Source organism: Littorina saxatilis, linkage group LG9 (assembly GCF_037325665.1).
Source record: "Littorina saxatilis isolate snail1 linkage group LG9, US_GU_Lsax_2.0, whole genome shotgun sequence".
NCBI lineage: Eukaryota > Metazoa > Mollusca > Gastropoda > Littorinimorpha > Littorinidae > Littorina > Littorina saxatilis.
This window is the reverse complement of record NC_090253.1, coordinates 37,027,481-37,048,668: the sequence shown is the minus strand read 5'-3', so window position 1 is coordinate 37,048,668 and position 21,188 is coordinate 37,027,481. Positions and strand designations below refer to the sequence as shown.

Here is a 21,188-nt window from a genome sequence, read left to right as displayed (position 1 = left end):
ACACATGGTCTATTTAATCAATTAAAGAAAAGAAACTTCCTCTAGGAAATCTACCTTCCAAAATCAAACAGAGAAACTTTACTGCAATTATTCCAACCTTAATACATAAATATCTAAAAAATTTTAAAAAAAAGACTGTTGGTGAGAAAAACAGTCTATGAAAATGGAAACTGTTCATCTAAAGTCATTCCTGCTTCAAGCGTGTGTTTTGCTATCCATGTTTGTTTTGTTTGTTTGTTTGCTTAACGCCCAGCCGACCACGAAGGGCCATATCAGGGCGGTGCTGCTTTGACATATAACGTGCGCCACACACAAGACAGAAGTCGCAGCACAGGCTTCATGTCTCACCCAGTCACATTATTCTGACACCGGACCAACCAGTCCTAGCACTAACCCCATAATGCCAGACGCCAGGCGGAGCAGCCACTAGATTGCCAATTTCAAAGTCTTAGGTATGACCCGGCCGGGGTTCGAACCCACGACCTCCCGATCACGGGGCGGACGCCTTACCACTAGGCCAACCGTGCCGGTTGCTATCCATGCATCCCTTGCGTACCTCCAAAGCCACCAAGATCAGTGGCGTGTGAGAAAGCAACATCTTCTTCTCTGTGTTCATGCTGATCTTCTCTGACAGTTTCAGACACAGGTTCTCTGCATCTAAACAGAAAAAACCGCAAAGATCAGTGGCGTGTGAGAAAGCAACATCTTCTTCTCTGTGTTCATGCTGATCTTCTCCGACAGTTTCAGACACAGGTTCTCTGCATCTAAACAGAAAAAAGGTTCTCTGCATCTAAACAGAAAAAAGGTTCTCTGCATCTAAACAGAAAAAAGGTTCTCTGCATCTAAACAGAAAAAAGGTTCTCTGCATCTAAACAGAAAAAAGGTTCTCTGCATCTAAACAGAAAAAAGGTTCTCCGCATCTAAACAGAAAAAAGGTTCTCTGCATATAAACAGAAAAAAGGTTCTCTGCATCTAAACAGAAAAAAACGCAGAGAGAAGTAAGTGTGCCTCCTTTTTCTTTCGTCAACATACGAAAATAACAAAGCCGTGTTCACTGTAAAAAAATAAATTCGAAACAGATACACTGCTAACATTTTAAAATCAAGAATGAACAAAACTAAAAAGTTCATTCATCCAACGTTGAATCGTTAACAAAATCAAACACTGACTAGATCTTTGACCCAGTGGTCTTTTGAAGAGGTCAGACAGACAGATTATAATAGAAAAGGGAACAGAAATTGACGGCTTAGCTCAGTTAGGTCTTTCATCTCCAATCAAAAATGTCAAGATTATGCACATCTCACCTGCTTCATCTTTGATGGCCCAGAAGAGGAGGTCGACGCAGGCAGCGTTGCTGTGAACGTTGAGGGAGTAGGGGTTGAACTCCAGCGGTTTGTCGGAGTGGCTGTGGGGGCGGTGCTCCAGTTCCGTTTGACCCGTGTGGTACAGCTCCGTTACAAAGTCAAACACTTCACGCATGAACGACGCTGGCAGATCTGATGAGAAAAAATGTAGAGGTTACTGGGGTACTTTCTGTAATATTATTATCATATATGCTTATGTATACAAAAGTCAAACACTTGACGCATGAACGACGTTGGCAGATCTAATGAGGAACAAAAATATAGAAGTTACCGGGATACTTTCTGTTATATTATTATATTTATATGCTCATGCATACAAAAGTCAAACATTTCACGCATGAATGAAGTTGGCAGATCTGATTAGACAAAAATGTAGGTTTTACCGGGATACTTTCTGTAATATTATTATATATATGCTTATGTATACAAAAGTCAAACAAAGACAACAAAAAGCGGTGTCTACCATTTTCAAAGCAAACATCTGAGAGAAGAAGAAAAAACATACCAATATATAAAGATACCAAATGTCTGCAGAGCTACCTGACCCTTGCCTTTACGTAAGTTTGGTCTGATATTGTGAAGACATTTAGAGTTTGACAGAACAGCAAGTTACAACAACAAAAATCAAAAACTACAAAAATCAAAATGTCAAACCCACACCATACATGCAGACTCCATTTCTCTAAAAAAACCAAGACAACCAACCTTGTTCTTGCTCCAAAACATCTCTGAGAAGTGTGACAACAACCACTGTGATGGCTTCACTGTATGACTTGTAGGGAAATCTGGTCAGATTGCCGTTCTGGTCAAACAAAAAACAAAATATCTGAAAACTGTACCTGCACAGCTTCTAACCAACCCTTCTCTTTCTGAATTCAGAACAGTCATACACAACCTGCATGTGTATGTTAAACAATAAAGTCAAGCAGTACTCTCCTCATTTGCTTGTGCGCGTCACACATGATCAAGGGCATTTTTCAACAGCAGTTCATTCCACCAGCATCAAACTGACATCAAAATCACTAACTGTATAGAAATTATGTTTCTTCTACCTATTTTTGCCTGCGTGTTTGTAAGAAAGGAGCACTCTGCTTGAGCTGTACCTGTGATGTGAGGCCCCTCAGTGGACAGGCCAACTCCCGATAAAGAACACCTTACGTTGTCTCTTTTTTTTATCATCACTAAACAATACCTGTCATGACAGGCCACCTGCAATGTAGGGACACGTTTGGCTGATCCCAAGGGTGACCTCTCATTGCAGGTGCCCTCGTGACCACCAAGGCAAAACCCTATAGCGCACTTTATAGACTGCTTCTTTTCTGGAAGTTGCTGGAATGATGCTCAGCTTCAGTTTCACTTGAAAATGTTATCATTTCATTTCATTTAATTTACTCTATTATCCCAATGGCAATGCTGGGGTCGCTGCCTCCCAGTGGAAAGCTAGCAGCAACAAGAGTGCGCTACCTCGGTGTATCAGGGATGAAAACTGAAGGGAAAAAAAACAACTGAAAAAAACAATAGTTTCGCAGGCGCGAAGCGCCAAGACTTCTAGGGGGGTCCGGGGGCATGCCCCCCCGGAATTTGTTTTTTTCAAGGGTGCAATTTGGTGCAATCTGGGGCTATCTGAGCCTTAAAATTGGATTCAAACATGGCCCCAAAATACATACAAAATGAAGCAATCTGGTGCTCATTTGAAAGCAAATCTACTTCTTTTTCAGGCATTAAAAAGGGATTACAACAAGCTGGTATTGTCATGAAATATATATATATATATATATATAATTTTATATCACTTTCAGACTACTAGGGGGGGGGGGTCCAGGGGCATGTTGGCCCGGAAAAAAAAATGTCAGTGGGTGCAAAATAAAGAGAGAGAGAGAGAGAGAGAGAGAGAGAGAGAGAGAGAGAGAGAGAGAGAGAGAGAGAGAGAGAGAGAGAGTGAGTGAGAGAGAGAGAGAGAGAGAGAGAGAGAGAGAGAGTGTCAACAATCTACGACACGACTGCCAACTAGTCTCGGCCCGCTCAAAAAACAATGACCGAGACTTTCAGGCCTGACCATACTTAATGTTTTTTCCGCAACACACGCACTTCACCACGCCTTCCTCGTCCAATTTTCGGATAACGTCCCCAACTCGAACATCATCGATGTGTTTGTCCATCCAATCCCATCGGAATTTGTTCTTGGAGCATGAATCGGGAAGTCGATCCTTGTCACGTTGGAGAACTTTCGCGCTCGCCATTTTGTTTGAGAAGGATGAGACTGTTCGTCTTTAAACAGAAACCGTACCGTAAAAAAAACGGAATCGCACAAATAAATCGGATGGCCCATTGAAACTAATCGGAAAAGTCGGAAAAAACGGAGAATTTTCATCCCTGTGTATGCATGTTTAGCTGTAATCAGCCACCTGTACTTATGGCCGAATGACTGAGGTCTTTTACGTGCCACTGTGGTGACACGGGGGTAGGACATGGGTCTGAGTTTGCACATAAAGTTGACCGTGTCCGTCCCTGCTGGGATTCAAACCTGCAACCTTAGGATCACAAGTCAAGTGCTCTACTAACTGAGCTACCCGACCCCTGGCCACAGTGTCAAAACTTACAGCATCAGCAATAAACTCATGGACTTTGGAGTCCAGGCTTTTCTGCACGTCTTTGTTCAGCAATCTCTTGGCCTGAAAAAAAAGAAGAAATATTCCGTGCAAATTTCCCTACAGCTGTTTCTAATCTTCCCAAAATTTGGCAATGGGTAAAATACACATCTCAATCAATACAACAGTTGTTGTTTTAAAGAAGCCAATGTGAAGAGATAAATACTACACTATCCTGAGAGAAAAAGCAAAGAATATATTAAATTGGAAGCATTTTAACAAACTCATTTGTGTTCCATACTGAATAAATAAATTGTTTAATTAATTAATAAACAAATTTTAAAAAGTGCACAAAGGTAAAGAAAGGAAAAATAGGCCCAGAGAAAGGGAGCGTGAAAAAATGCTCACCACTCCAACCAGTGTCTGCAGGTGGCTGCTAGAAAACTTGAGATGATCCTCCTCTGGGATGATTTCAAACCCCCAAGGCTTCGTTCTTGTAAAACTGGATCCAACCTGCACAGTTTCACATGAAAGTCATGAAGACACACATTGCCAGATTCAAGTGAGCATACATGTGTGCAGACAACACACAGATACAGACACATGTGAACATACCCGTAACCTACAAATTATTTCTAATTGAGCAATTCTTCTTTATCCCTGCAAATTTCAACTATCATCCAGTTTCTCTCATCCCCCATACAATTCCACACATTCTATTCCTGTTAACTTTAACTAACCCCACAACCCCAACGTGTGTCCAGAAAGTGCACTGATTTGAAACTGTCTGCAGGGAATGCTGTGTGTGAACAAAAAACACAAGTCTCCGCCTTCAACACCACACACACACAAACACACACACCTTGTTGAATTGCAAATCAGCCGGGTCACCCTGCTCATCCACAGCCCCCTCCTTCCCTCCATGACCCTGCGTTTCGAGGGGTGACGAGGAGCACTCCCTGGTGGTGAAATCGGGAGGGCTGAGGAGACTATGAGAGGTGGGACTTGGCAGATCCGTCTGGTTCAGCACCAAGGTGGACATGGTCCTGGGCAGAATGGGACGGAAAGCATTGAAGGACTTTCGCTGCTGGACCAGCTGGCTCTCCTGGTTCTCTGGCGCCTCCACACGGGAGTCGCGGTGGACCGACAGGAGGTAGGAGATGAGCGGCATCTCCTCGTCACTGGAGCGGCCCACCGCCCGGCACATGCCCATGAGGATTGGCACCATGTACTGGCACAGTGTGTCTGCAAGAAAGGAATTGAAAAGATGAGAGTTTGCAAGAGTGAGAGTTGTGAACTGTTTCGACTGATGATTTCGTCTGCATCTGTAAGAGTCTGTAAAGAGTAGTTCTGTTTGTCGCTCTGTCTTTTTGTGTGTGTTGCAATGTCACAACAAGTATCTTCATCTGAACCTATCTCTTGTCTTTCATGTTGACGCGTTACTTATACAGTCAAACCAGTCAATAACAACCACAAAAAGAAAAAAGAAAATGGAAAAACACATCAAAAACACAAATACCTGCAGGCAGCTTGAGTGCCCCTTCCACCAGTTTGGTGAGTACCTCCATCACTTCCAGCTGAGCTGATATTATCTGTGAAGACAGAAAGACACAGTTTGAGAATCAAATATAAGCACACAAGCATGCAATGCCAACAGTTGGTCTGCATTGAAGTATATAGTCGCTTAACTGTTTAGTTCCAGGTATAAAAATCACGATCTTTGCCTCCTGATACTATAGCGATAAATCTCAGGAGAAGAAGAGCTCTGGATTTGAAGTAAACCAAAGTTTGATTTTAAACCATCCCATAACAATCCAGAGTTTTTACAGGCAATACGTTTGAAGCAATGGTTCAGGTAGATGTCTTAAAACCATACCTGATCCTTCACATCTTTGTCTCTGAAAGCCACATCTGTCAGAATGGTGTTGAGGCAAAAGCTGAAGCACTCTGCCATGGGAAGCCCTATGAAGGAAAGCAAACCAAATTATTAGACCTTTTAGGGGAAGATAAAACATGAAAACAGCATACCGTATTTGACGGATTACAAGACGCACCGTTTTATAAGCCGCACCCCCGACTTTAAAAAAAACCAAGAAGAGCAAACGCTCGATCGAGTCACTTTCGCAGTTCTGAATATTATATGAGGCATCAGATGGACAGGAAGAAATTGCTATTCACAACACAATACAGATGTAAATAATTTGATGTAAAGAATAATCCTATAAAGTTTGAATCAAATCCGATGAATAAGTTTCAGAGATATGATATTTCAATTTTTTTCCTTCAAGGTCAAAGGTCACCAAAGCAGACGTCAAAGTGTAGAGGTCACTGGGAGTCACGTTCACATAAAATTTGAGCCCGGTCACTTTTATAGTTTCCGAGAAAAGCCCAACGTTAAGTTGTGTGTTGCCGAACAGAAAAGGCTAGTTATCTCCCTTGTTTTTCTGATAACGTTCGTAAAAGGCTACAGATGTAAATACTTTGATGTAAAGAATAATCCTACAAAGTTTCAATCACATCCGATGAACTTTGTCAAAGATATAAAATGTCTAATTTTTCCTTTGACGCTGACCTGTGACCTTGAAAAAGGTCAAAGGTCAACGAAACCATCGTTAAAGTGTAGAGGTCATTGGAGGTCACGACTAAACAAAATATGAGCCGGATCGCTTTGATAGTTTCCGAGAAAAGTCCAACGTTAAGGTGGTGTCTACGGACGGCCGGCCGGACGGACGGCCGGCCGGACGGACGGCCGGCCGGACGGCCGGCCGGACAGACTAACACTGACCGATTACATAGAGTCACTTTTTCTCAAGTGACTCAAAAATTGGGACGAGCCACGTATAGGCCGCGTCACTATATTAGCCGCCGTCAAAAAAAATATAATCAGATCGTGTCAATCAATCAAAACAACCAGGCAAACGAAAGTACGGCCGTTATTTGGTGAAATCGGCTCCGAGAATAAACAAGTGAAACAAAGAAGAAAAGTGAAAAAGTTTGAAGAAAAATATCACACACACAATTTGTAACCAACACACACAATGTAGTCCCGCCCGGAATAAGCTTTTTTGGGATGATTTACTACTTTTGCGCACATTTTGAGCAGACGAAAACACAACATGGCGGCTCTCGCTCCTCCAACTATCGCGAGACACAAATAAAAACGAAATCTCGCGCACGCGAGATCCTTAAACATTCGGTGTTTCTCTGTACGCTATCTTGCCACGACGACTTGTTCACAAACGAAGATTCGCGAAAGAAAGAGAAAAGCGCCGAGTCTTGAGTAGAGAGCTAATAAAGTACCGGTAATCGCTAATCGAGCGAAATGAAAATCCGCGGCGACTTGCATTAGGTGAATGCTATTCAAGTTTAGGTAACGTTTAAGCCGCATATTTTTATAAGCCGCAATGCGATTTTTTTTTTAAAAAGTCGCGGCTTGTAGTCCGTCAAATACGGTAATACGGTCAAATATATTCAAGTAAATATATCAAAGTGAATTACTGCTCGACACAAATGACCCACTGTAACATGCTTCTTCTTTTTGATAAAATTCAGGTGCTCCAAGGCATTTTGTTTCAATATGGTCTTCAGCCTTGGCTATACATCGATTTGACAAACATACATTCACAGACACAAATGCAAAATGTGTACCAATGGCTGCAGCAATATACATACTGACGATAAATGGCTTTGTATTCTTTTCCCTCTTTTCCTCACAGTCACACACACACTGTGACACACCATATCAAACTCTCGCCCTCCCCCGAGTCAGAGTATCAGACTACCAAAATGGCGGAAACAAATGGTGATACAAATAAAAGCCCACTTGTGCCTGCAAGTGTAGGTGGGAGTCACAGCCCATAAATGCAGAAGAAAAAACAGAAACTCTCACCCAGCAATTTGATCTATCATCTATGGCATCACTGTCAGCCATAAATCAAACTCATATGACATCCGTCAAGGAAACTCACTGTATCGATTGAGACCCCTCGGTCCTTCCACCCATTTAGCCTTGGCCATGCCTCTTAGTATTTTCAGCAGGTAGGGCAGAATCTGTAACTTGTGCTGAAAGAAAAATGAAGATTATGGGCGTCATAAAAGACTTTTAAGAATGAAATGGGGATGGAAAGTTAAATGGAGCCATTTTAAAAACACAGTAAGTGCCATGATTGATAATCCAACAGAGCAAACTCCCTGTCTTGCCATCAGAAATGTTATGCTAGTTGCTGCTTTAATTGGTGACTATGTGACTCTTTGTGAGTACTTATTCTGCTTGTGCAGTTTTGTATGCGTGACTGTTTCATCAAGTGAGTGCATTAGTCTTTGCAAGAATAAATCATTTGTTATTTCGTCATTATGTACCACAAGTTTGTCTAATGCCTGCTGATCTGATAATTTGATACAGTTTCAGTACTAGAGGGCAAATGTATACCCTATAATCTATCTATTCTATAACTCTCTCAAAACATAATCTCTTTTGAAAATGAAGGTCAAAGGGGATGTGACTTACCTGTAGTCCTGATTCCAAGAAATACACCCCTAGGGCAATGATAGCATCTTGGCTTCGAACATCTAGTCTGTACACCCCTTTGCCCGAGTCAGCAGGACACATTGCCATCAGGCGGCCAACCTGAAAAAGAATAAACCCACAATTTTGTGTGTAGACCTATCGGCAGGCTTGTGTTCAGAATCAGATTTAAATGAGTGCAAATGGCTCAACAGGTATTGTACTTGTAGATAATGTGTATATATATATATATATATTATACAAATTTTGGTGCATGAGATGGTGACTTATTTATTGTTTTGGTCATTGCATTGTGTTTGCAATTGCATCTTGATGACCCTCTTGAAAACTGCCTCCACTTCAGTATGTATCAATTGTTGAAAGTGAAACCCCAGTCAAAATCTGTTGAATAGTAGTTAGAACAGCTAGGTCTGGAACAAAATTATTAACGGCATAACACCCTTGGGACCAGCTAACAGTGTCCCTTCATGTGTACATTACAGGCGACTTGTCATAATACTTGACAGATCTATTTTGACGAAAGAACAAAGGTACAACCACAACAGAAGGTCTCCTTTCTCGGGAGGTATCCTATCAGTATCAATAGTATCAATCATCGAAGGGGCTTCATTTTGCTGGTACCACTGTGTGACATTGAAAATGTTTTTGTGATGTAATAATTATTGTTTTTGACAATATAACAAGATAACAAAACTAATTTACTCACCACAAAACAGCAACATGAACATTAATGATATCATGTACATTCATGTACAACAAAAACTATGTTCATTCGTTCATGTTGCTATTTTCTGGTGAGTACATTCTTTGCACTGGCTATACGCACTCGGAGTGTATAAAAGACCTGACCACTGTATATACACTCCGGCTTTAACTTCCGGTCGCGAAGCGAATATGCCATTTGACACCACTTTGCGATGGGAACGCAGAACAGTTGATTATAAAAGAGTACAAAGAAACGAAAACAATCTGATGCTGCACGGCCTTTGCTGTGACATAGATTACATTTTCACATTTTCGACACTGAACCGCATCAACACTCGGAGCGTCATTCGACGCCATTTTGTGAAGGTACGCTTCACTTTTGATTCATGGTATCAAAGTATGCTGGGAACAAACACAGAAGAAAAACAAACACACACACGAAACTGATGCTTCATGGCAGTTTATTGTCGGAGTTTGGAACACACTTGGAATTTGTATCGACCTAGAAACAGTTGTATACTATGTGAATGTACATTATTTGCCAACCCTGGACACTCCGAAAAAGAGATAGCGGAAGTCCATACGTCAGACTGATTTTTCTTTGGCTACTTCCTAACGACTTCTTAGTTGGCATTTCATTGGCTACAGATTTGTAACAGAGCTTTTCATTGCCGGAGTGTATACAGACTCATCGATCCTGTATACACTCGGAGTGCGTATAGCTTTTGCCTACATTCTTAATGTCATCTTGTTCTAGTTACTCTCACCTGCAGTCCCTTGTTCTATTTTTGACAATAAAAAAAGTAACCACATTAACTGGATTTAGGTTCTAAAAGTAAAAGTTGATGCTATGCTTTGAAGTTTGGCGCTAGCAGCACCAGCTTGCATGACCAAGTGAAAAACACACTCACACAAAACAGAGGGGTGGGTTGGGTGGACATGGATAAGATATATATGTGAGTTGTTCTTCAGTACTGGTGACAGAAAGGGGGAAAAGTGGTCAAAATTCAAATCTCTAGTTTTGTTTTTGAAATATTGCTTTTCATAAAGCAGAAATATTGTAGTATCTGTTGTACATAAGAAAAAATCACTGGTTCACATGGTTCCTACATAATCTAACTTTTAAAGCTGGTTCTTGTGTGTCTGTGTGTATGTTTGTATGATGACGATAGGACCCGAAACGGCTGCACGGACTGAGACAGGAATTGCAGAGAATGTTCTTTGCCACTCGAGTCGTGTCATAAGGTACTTTTGGAATAGCAAATTTGAAAGGATTCTTCAAAAAACGGCGGAAAACATTATATACCCTGTGAGCTATCGAGGATCCTCCCCGTCTGGGCTGTCGAAACATGGTCTTGCTAAAAGACGTTTTCAAATGCGGTTAACGGGGAGATACACTCGAAGCACATTTAGCGAAGTTATGTTGCCAAATCATCAAAGATCAACATTTCACTACACGGATCGATGCACACAGTCGAAATAGATGTGACTTTCACACGACCGAAGACTACTTACTAGCAGACTAGCAGACGACAAGATCTAAATATTTAGATCAGTGAGAGCAATCCGTTGAAGAACAGTTACTCCGCTTATTCGTCTTCAGTTAAGCTTATTTCCCCTGCCATAAGTTTCCTTGCAGATCTGCAGTCGCATAGTGAAATGAACTAGTGTCATCGGAAGATTCTTCTCAGTCAATGATCAAAGCACAGTAAGTTCTATGCTGACAAAAGTCACTTTTGGACAACACGACGATTGACTTAATTAATGAGTCCAAAGGTAACAATATCGACAAGAATGTACGCATTTGACATTGAATGAAACATTCATAGACAGTTTCCAACTCACCAGATCTGCCAAAGAGCCGTCATTTGTGAAAAAAACGATGATTTTAATCAGACAGGTATCGGAAACAAGTCTTGGTCACCTGCGTTATTCCTTCCGAGGCGACGTGACGACGCCACATTTGTTTGTTTATCGCGAAACAACACAGTTGAAATTTGTGTGTAAAATACCACAAATGTGTGGTGAATCAGTTCGTCATCTGCGTTTCGATGGTAATTCAGTCAGATTGGAGTTACTTTGAATCGAAGGCGAGGGTAACCTGCGTTATTTGTGGGACGGCGTGAACAAATTTGATTGCAATATTTTATACAGAAAGTAAATGTCAATGATTCTGGCTCAGACTTGTAGATCTGTTATGCAGTGTTTTGGTAGTGTATCTGCTTTTCTGCTATGAAGCTCATTTGGAGTGATACGCTGATCGAAGTGGGGTACCCTATGTGGGACATCAGCCGTATGCAGATTACGCCTCAGAACACTCTCGCATTTCACAAAGACAACAATAATTTGCAACATTTGAAGAACTGCATCAGTTTTATTAGATACTATTTCAACAAAAACAGCACAAACACGACTATTATCAACAACACAGAACGGGAGGTAAGTCTTCAAAGACGCACCAAGTGTGCGTTCCCATTTTTGGACACCATTTTTGCTAGCATTTTCACAGTAAATCGTAATATTTCCATATCTATTGAATGATTTTGTTATTTTCTTTGATTGTGCCGATTCTCCTATCTCTCTGGCATGTACTGGGTGCTTTGTGACCAGTTTCTCCCCTAGACTGTATTGAAAAAATGCGTCCGTCTGAGCTGACCCCCACTTGTGACCAGTAGCAAAGAACAACTCACGTATAAGTAGCATTTGCAGGTGATGTGATGCAAGGGAATTTTGCAAGTTTGCTGAGAAGAGCACATTATACATGTACTATGTGTGAGAAAAATATGGACAGACAGACACTACGAAAACTGCATCTGTGCGCTTTTCTTCAACTCTGGACACGTCAAATTAATTTCAAAGGCAAAGCAATCAAAAACACCTGCCCGAAATAAACAGGTATCGAGGACGGCTGTTTTCATCCATTTTACAGATGCGCAAAACAAACGCCATGTAGACTTGCTATCCTAGCTTTGGCAAACACATTCCACTATCAAAAGACATCGATCGATCAATACAGCCGTGCAAGGGGCCAAGATTGCCGAGCCGGGGTTACCTACTACCTAGCAAGAAAAGAGCGAATGCGAAGAGATACAGAGTATAACCGACTCAAATGTAACTCAAAGAAACTTCTGAATACTAAAATTAAATCAAAAGCGACTTACCTTCTCCCATGGCGTGTCTTTTATTGCACCAAGAGAGCGTGCAAGTTGGAGGAGGGTCCTCGCATGAAAATTTCTGTCATCCGTCGCCATGTTTATCTGCTTGCGCCATACGAGTTGTTTCCCTTAGCCTGGACAAAGTTTTGTTACCTGTGAATATTTGTCCCGCAGGGTTTATTTCGAGACCTTCGATAAGTTATCTTTTCTACGTCTCGAATAACATTTTTTTTGCAGAGATTCATTCTCCATTTATCATATAATGGCTTTATTCATTTGACCTGATGCGTCTAACACCTTAAAATCTCAACTTCTGAACTACTGAAGCGGATCAACTTGAACTGACACTGACACTGTGACACACACACACACTGAAACACACACACGCACCCACACAGGCAAACACGCACATACAAACACACACACACACACACACACACAGGCACGTGGCCGAAACCCGACAAATACTGACAAACACACACACTGAGACAGGCTCACACTGACGGCGTGACACAGACAGGCGGCTCACCGGCCGTGACACACACACACACACACACACACATGTACTCACACGGCACACACACACACACACACTGACACACATACATACACACACAATGAAATAGGAGAACAGATCGATCGCTGTAGACAAATTAAGAGGTATACTCTTCCATGCAGATTGCGGACCTTTTGGTGTTACTTTCATAATTATTTCTTCTAAAATGTGCCGGTCAAGATCCCCCGCGTGCAATGTTCCAACACTCATGGCTGGTCCAAACGGTATTCGCCTTTCAACACAGACACCACTGTATATACAGTAATAACGCCGTTTATCCTACATTCGTGAGAGAGACACTCATGAGATAATAATCGTTCAAATCACACGTGTGTATATCATGTAAATGAGCTCTAACAATTCGGACATTCTGTGTTGGACATTGCCTTTGTGTGCCCCGTCTACGGACCTGAGAGATTGTTGCTTTTGTATTTGATTTGTATTTGTATTCATGAGTGAGAGGGTTTCGTTAAAGAGCAAATGAGTTAATGAGTGCGTTTTGGGTAGTAGAGTTTGGTGGTATAATGTTTTGTTAAATATTGTGATTAAAATTAGTGTAGTGTTCAATTTATGTTTGCCTAGGTCTGCACCTAGTATGGATGGTGGTACGTTTGCGTGAGTTTGTGTGCGTGACAACAATTAACCACCCCATCCCACCCCCAGTTTAAGACCTCCCCCTTTAAGGCTTGCTTATGTAGACTTTCTGTTCATACCCTCTGAAAACATAACCCCATTTTAAGACTCCCTCCTTTTTACATTTAGTCAAGTTTTGACTAAATGTTTTAACATAGAGAGGGAATCGAGACGAGGGTCGTGGTGTATGTGTGTGTGTGTGTGTGTGTGTGTGTGTGTGTGTGTGTGTGTGTGTGTGTGTGTGTGTGTCTGTGTGTGTGTGTAGAGCGATTCAGACTAAACTACTGGACTGATCTTTATGAAATTTGACATGAGAGTTCCTGGATATATGGCATTCCGTTTGTCAAATAATTATTTGGATACTTTTTCATGGTTTTTTTCACCAGTTTTAGCTAAATAATCATTATTTAGAAGCTCACGTGCTAAATAAGTAATTGTTTATAAACAATGTAAAAAAATTCTAAATAATTTTTTGTTTACGTAAACCATTCATTGTTTACCTAAACAATTCATTGTTTACGTAAATAATTCATTGTTTACGTACATAATTCATTGTTTACGTAAATAATGTATTGTTTACACAAATAATCACTTATTTCACAAAATAATATTTTTTGGGTGGATAAAGTGAGCAGTTGCTAAATAAATCATTGTTTACCTATATAAGCTTAATGCATTATTTAGCAGATTCGCTAAATAATGAAAACTGCTTTCCCCAAACAATTCATTGTTTAGGGAAAGCAGTTTTCATTATTTAGGGGAATCAAGAATTGACTTCTAAGCTTCATTTTTTTTCTTTGTGTATATACTACGTAAATTTGTTTATTTTACAAGCTGAAATTGCCGTACGAAAAGAACTGAATGCGAAAACAAACAAAAGGTCAAGGTCATGACCGGGAGTGTTTAGTGTTTGCATTCTCTCCCTTGAAGTTGTTGAAAAAAAAGTTTTCCTTCCTAAGTTTTCTGTTTTGAATATGTTTTTACTTTTCTCTTTGAAATGAAACGATTAAAGGAAGAGAAATGGAAAGACAGGCATGTTGTTGGGACATAAACAGCTGAACAGAGAACATAAGGGGAAAAAACTGTGTTTCAACAACTTCAAGCAAGAAAATGCAAACACTAAACACTCCCGGCAGGGAAAAACCTTAATTGACCTTGACCTTTGACTGTGTTTGAGATCAGTTATTTTCGTACAGCAAATTCGGCTTGTAAAATAAACAAAATAATATCCAAACAACAGCTATTTTAAGATAAGAGTGTGTGGAGAGACCTTGTATTCAATTATAGTAATCACTGAAAGACATAAAACTTAGTTCAGAAGCGAATCCTAGAAACCCCTAAATAATGGAAAATGTGTTGGCTAAACAATTCATTGTTTACGTAAATAATTAATTGTTTACGTAAATAATGATTTGTTTAGCAACATTGCTGATTGTTTATAAACAATGTTATATAAGTCTAAATAATATATTGTTTACGTAAACAATATATTATTTAGACGTATTTTACATTGTTTGTAAACAATCAGCAATGTTGCTAATTAATCATTATTTACGTAAACAATTAATTATTTACGTAAACAATTAATTATTTACGTAAACAATGAATTGTTTAGGTAAATAATGAATGGTTTACGTAAACAAAAAAATATTTCCAATTGTTTTACATTGTTTTATAAACAATTACTTATTTAGCACATGAGCTTCTAAATAATGATTATTTAGCTAAAACTGGTGAAAAAACATGAAAAAGTATCCAAATAATTATTTGACAAATGGAATGCCATAATTGATCACCAATAATGCTTTGGAATAAAAATGAATACAGTCAAATAAAACAAAAGAAAGGAAAGTAAAGAAAACAAGTCGCGTCAGGCGAAATTACTACATTTAGTCAAGCTGTGGAACTCACAGAATGAAACTGAACGCACTGCATTTTTTCACAATGACCGTAGTCCGCCGCTAGTGCAAAAGGCAGTGAAAGTGACGAGCCTGTTTAGCGCGGTAGCGGTTGCGCTGTGCTGCATAGCACGCTTTACTGTACCTCTCTTCGTTTTAACTTTCTGAGCGTGTTTTTAATCCAAACATATCATATCTATATGTTTTTGGAATCAGGAACCGACAAGGAATAAGATAAAATTGTTTTTAAAACAATTTCGGAAATTTAATTTTAATCATAATTTTTATATTTTTAATTTTCAGAGCTTGTTTTTAATCCGAATATAACATATTTACATGTTTTTGGAATCAGAACATGATGAAAAATAAAATAAAAGTAATTTTGGATCGTTTTATAAAACAATAATTTTAATTACAACTTTTTAGATTTTTAATGACCAAAGTCATTTATTGATTTTTAAGCCTCCATGCTGAAATGCAATACCGAAGTCCGGCCTTCGGCGAAGATTGCTTGGCCAAAATTTCAATCCATTTGATTGAAAAATGAAAGTGTGACAGTGCCGCCTCAACTTTTACAAAAAGCCGGATATGACGTCATAAAAGACATTTATCGAAAAAATGAAAAAAACATCTGGGGATATCATACCCAGGAACTCTCATGTAAAATTTCATAAAGATCGGTCCAGTAGTTTGGTCTGAATCGCTCTACACACACGCACGCACGGACACACACACACACACACACACACAGACACACATACACCACGACCCTCGTCTCGATTCCCCCTCTATGTTAAAACATTTAGTCAAAAACTTGACTAAATGTAACAAAAAATAAAATAAAACTACCGCCCTGACAGGGCTCGAACCTAAGACCTCACGACTCTAATCGCAGTTCGCTAATCATTGCGCTAGAACGACTTCCGTGCATTAAAGGCACAGTAAGCCTCCCGTAAACCATCACAGATACTGTCAGGCTTTCACACACAGTACAAACACCCTTCCATTTGAACGCTCACCGAACGGGAACATCCTAGGTGCCCTACGTAAAGAGCGAGCAATTTTCAAAGAATTAATTTTGCGGATTGTCTCCTCACACAATCGGACCGTGGTGCGTTTTGGCGCCAGACCTAACTTTTAAAATCTAAATAATAAATTGACAGCTTGTTACACAAACATTCTTAAATCATAAAAGAATTCTTTTTTCATCAAGACAAGATCAGTACAGTTCGAAGTTTTGAAAGTTTGAAAAAAGAAAAGCCCGGAAGCAGGGTCACGCAAGGTCGTGGTTCTCGTAGCCTGCAGACGACGGCTTATGCCTATCGCCAGTTCCTCTGAACAGTCAAAAGCCATCGCTAGAGTTCTTGTGAACCACAGCTGTTTGTTTCGTGCATAGTCAGAGGTACATAATAACGTGCTATTGCAGATAAGCTCACAGCGAATTACAAACTGACGACAACATTGTGAACAAGAGGCGAAGCCTTCAAGGCTCACGTAAGAAATCGACAAACAGTAACACAAACTCAATCACTCCGTCACACATACACACACACACACAGTAAGCATAGGTGACACGGCGCAAGAGTGCGATACACTAGATCTAGACCTGTCTGTAGCCTACTCAGTTACGGGGACACGCCGACTGCCAGATGGCAGATCGACACTGCGCTTTCGACAGCGCTTCCTCGCGCAGACACTGGAAACACGCTGTGCAGATTAACCTGTAGGAAATCTCCTTTGGTATCTTCTTTATCTATTTTTCTGGAGCTACGAAACCGAACAATGTGAAATCGTCTTCTCCGAATCGGCGAACTGCAGCTCGGTGATAACTGTATCTATACCACAATCCTTCACGCGATCTGACCTAACCTTGACCCCTGACCTGGTCTACATACCACACACGACACAAACCAGTCACCTGTTTTTACCCCCCCCCCCCAACCCCCCCACCACCTGTTTTCTTTGGATACACACTTTAACTACATACGTGCCGACGAAATGTTGATCATTGCTTCAATATTTTGAAGCTGTTGCTTGGATAATAACCAGGTAAAATTAGTATTTCGGTGAGTTTAGTCAAATGTTAAAGTTTCTATCACACACATACACACACACATACACACGCACAGACAGACAAAGTTTAGCATCGCATAGGCTACACTTACGTGAGCCAAAAAGGGAAACTTGATCACACGGGTTCACGATGGCTCAGGGGTAAGATAAACCACGCAAAAATAAATTCTTTGAAAATTGCTCGCTCTTTACGGAGGGCACCTAGGATGTTCCCGTTTGGTGAGCGTTCAAATGGAAGGGTGTTTGTTCTGTGTGTTAAAGCCTGACAGTATCTGTGATGGTTTACGGGAGGCTTACTGTGCCTTTAAGGAAAAGCTTAAATTGCATCATGTTATTTTATATTGCGTTGTCCTTTGTAATAGTTATGCACACCGTGATCAACGCTCAATACTTTGAAGTTAGCCCGGGCCGAAACTTGAATCTGTTTAATCAGATTCTATTGCTATATATGTCGTAATTACCACAGCTCACCGCAGTGACTGCATGCCTTGTTATACAGTACTAATAGTAATTATATCAACAACCAAGACATGATAAGATAATATCGTCACATTCAATGCAAAACGCACGGATTACTTCGATCATTACCGACCAAATGCTGCGAGGTGCATGTGCACCCAGTTCGTGATATCGGTTACAAAGATAAAGAGCGAACGGGGTCATCGGCGAAAAAGGACGGTCTCAGAAGACTACCTCTGAGCGCCTGTATAACTTGAGTTGAAGCAGAAGTACATTATTACAAGATCATATACCTGTGATTGAAGCGGCTGTATCATTATACCTTAAAGGCACATTCCTTCTTGTGTAAACGCGGATCATGTAAACCACCACAGATATATGTCCAGGCCAAGTTTTACATGTGATAACACTAACCTAGCTTCCTATCGGATACGTACCAAACTGACTTAATATCAACACCCTTGTTGCTCTATATGGGCAGTGTTTTTGCTTTCCCCCCCGATAAATTCTTTCCGTAAGTGGTACTTAATTGTGTCACTGTGCGAAATGTCAACAAATGAAACACTCCAATCATGTGAAGCAGTTAGGCTGTTGAACTTTTGGACGGTATGTGCATGTGTGTCAGTATTGTAATTCGTAGTTTGATATTGTATTGCGCGGAGAGCACGTACGGACGTATTCCGTGGTTCGCGCTATACAAGTGTTTATTATTATTTTTATATTATTGTTGTAATGTGTCCACTGAAGTTGATGCATGCGTTCCTCACGTGTAAAACTGAGCCTGGACAGGTATGTGGTAATGCACATAGTCGCTTAAACGGGGAGGATCTATCTTAAACTTAGAATGCTACGCGCGTAGCAGTTTTCTTTCTTTCTTTCTTTCTTTCTTTCACTCTTTTTTTCTTCTTCTTTCTTTCTTTTGTTCTTTCGTTCTTTCCTTTTTTTCTGGCTTCTTTTCTTCCTTCTTCATTCTTTTCAAGTCGTTTCTTTTAATCATTCTGATTGATCTTACAAACTTCAAATGATAACTCTAACCAAGGCTCTCTTCCAACTGTTGAAGAAGTTGCAGAAGAGGCGGTTGAAATTGTCAAAGCACACATCACAAAGTATATATCATATGCAAACATACGCTCTCTGTCTCTGTCTCTCTGCGTCTGTCTGTCTGTCTGTCTACCTGTCTGTCTCTGTCTGTGTGTCTGTCTCTCTCCCTCTCTCTTTCTCTCTCCCTCTCTCTCTCTCTCTCTCTCTCTCTCTCTCTCTCTCTCTATTGCTACATGTTCGATTGCTACCAGCTTGTAGGCTACTTATAATTACTTGTATAGTATGCATTTTATTTTATGAATAACCACATATGTATGCTCTTCATGCCTCATCTTCATCATCATCATCATCATCATCATCATCATCATCATCATCGTCATCGTCATCTTTATCATCACGTGCTGAAGTTTTCTGACCTCCTTTTGTTCAGTAAACTTTCTAACTTTTTAATTTTTAATTTTTCAATTTTATCATTGTGTGTCTGTGCGTCCCAAGGACAGATTGTAAGAAAAGGCGTAGCCTTAAATCTTAATCCTTGTTAAATAAAGTTTAATTAAATTCAATTAAATTCTCTCTCTCTCTCTCTCTCTCTCTCTCTCTCTCTCTCTCTCTCTCTCTCTCTCTCTCTCTCTCTCTCTCTCTCTCTCTCTCTCTCGGCTAAGGCGTCAGTCTCGGAGGCCTGCCAACTTGATTTATTTTCAATTCGCATGGAACGCACTTAGAAGATATCTGCATACATAATCTCATATGTGCAATCCTGAATGTGTACAATCGTAAGTTCACTGAAATGCCAAAGGTAGCTCTTTCAGACGGTCTTTTCTCAACGAAGTTATCAGTTGAGGAGAAGAGCGGTGCAGGTGAAACGAAAGTTATGATATCATCGAAAAATAAAGCCTCTGCCAAAGGTGAGGGATCGGTGCACTTTGTTCTTGTTATCACATGTCCTTCTTTGGCCACCGGTAAGTTTGTCTGCTTCATTCTAAAAACAAAACATTTGTGCACTTTTGATGAAGAGACACGTGTGCGATCGACCAAGTCAGTCGTCAGCAGCGCATGTGCCAGTGTATTGCATGATTAATTGTTATAGAAAAGCTGTTCAAGTGCATTTTACAAGCTTCTAGTGTTTAGATATCTCTACATTCGCCTTCACAACCTTGATTTAGTTGAGTTCTTATAGTAGACCTGAGACGCATATATCAGCCTGGTTTGGTATCACGTTCCGTGCTCGCTGTGAGTTTTATCAAACGCACGATTAGCGAATAAGTTTTTAATTATGACTGAATTAACTACATATCGTATGTTAATCCTGTTTCTCGGGAAAAAAGTATATTTAGTTCGGTTTATGCTCTTGTACACACATAATTGCTCCACCATCATCAGTTTGCGTTCCGAACAACAAAACCGTACCGTGCAAACGAAGAAAAGCTTTTTCGCCTTCGTTCTCTCTTTTTTTTTAAATATTTTTTATATAACTACAGTGAGAAGTATTTTGACAGGCGGGTCTGACAAGCGTTTGAAGTTCTGGTGTCACACTGTGACATTTGTTGTGCCCCACATTTGTCAGTGTCACATATTTGTTGCACGGCTGCTCCATTTCCTTTCACATTTTTTTCTCAAGGATTTTAGATAAAAAAATCCTCCCAAAAAGATGTTTTAGTCCTAAAAAGTTATGTATTAATGAATTATGGGTCAAAATGGACGTTTTTGTGTGTGACTTTTTGAGACAAAACATGTAGTTTTCGCCGGGGAAACATTAATATTCCAGAAAAATAACTAAAACTGCCAGAGAGGACTTTATGAACGCATTTTGTCTCCTGGGTAGATATCATAGGTACACAAAAATTTCCGGGGGAAAAAGGCAAGTTCTTGTACTTTGACAGACTTACTACAAATATTCATTTGTAAGTCATATAGAAAGTCTCAATTTTGCACAAATTCAAGCCACCGTTTTTGGTCCAAATACAAAAAAAGAGCAAGACGTTTGGACAGTTAGTCTAGAAGATTAGTAGTTCCAAAAGACGGCACTGGTGCTAACAAAATAACGACTCGGAGAATGAGATATGCTTGATCAAGTTGAGATTCAGAGCTGATACATGTACACTGCACTGGTCCGATCTTTGTTGCAGACGAATCAAGGGAATGAACTCCAAAACAAAGAAAATTGTGAGACAGGTGTTTTGATTGGCTGATG

General features: G+C 40.1%; 1 protein-coding gene across 1 annotated transcript in view; it reads right to left on the bottom strand.

Annotated features, from left to right (window-relative positions):
- The window catches only part of LOC138975951 (phosphatidylinositol 4-kinase alpha-like), a 102,336-nt gene extending 89,897 nt beyond the window's left edge, over nt 1-12,439 (bottom strand). The window contains exons 1-11 of the mRNA XM_070348730.1: nt 12,344-12,439; nt 8,460-8,579; nt 7,921-8,014; nt 5,829-5,914; nt 5,472-5,544; nt 4,815-5,197; nt 4,361-4,465; nt 3,965-4,036; nt 2,070-2,166; nt 1,305-1,496; nt 557-657 (exon numbers count right to left, since the gene is read on the bottom strand). Of these exons, the coding sequence (XP_070204831.1) occupies nt 557-657; nt 1,305-1,496; nt 2,070-2,166; nt 3,965-4,036; nt 4,361-4,465; nt 4,815-5,197; nt 5,472-5,544; nt 5,829-5,914; nt 7,921-8,014; nt 8,460-8,579; nt 12,344-12,433 (1,413 nt within the window). The 5' untranslated portion in view covers nt 12,434-12,439. The remainder of the gene's footprint in view (nt 1-556; nt 658-1,304; nt 1,497-2,069; nt 2,167-3,964; nt 4,037-4,360; nt 4,466-4,814; nt 5,198-5,471; nt 5,545-5,828; nt 5,915-7,920; nt 8,015-8,459; nt 8,580-12,343) is intronic.
- Nucleotides 12,440-21,188: the final 8,749 nt, after the last annotated feature.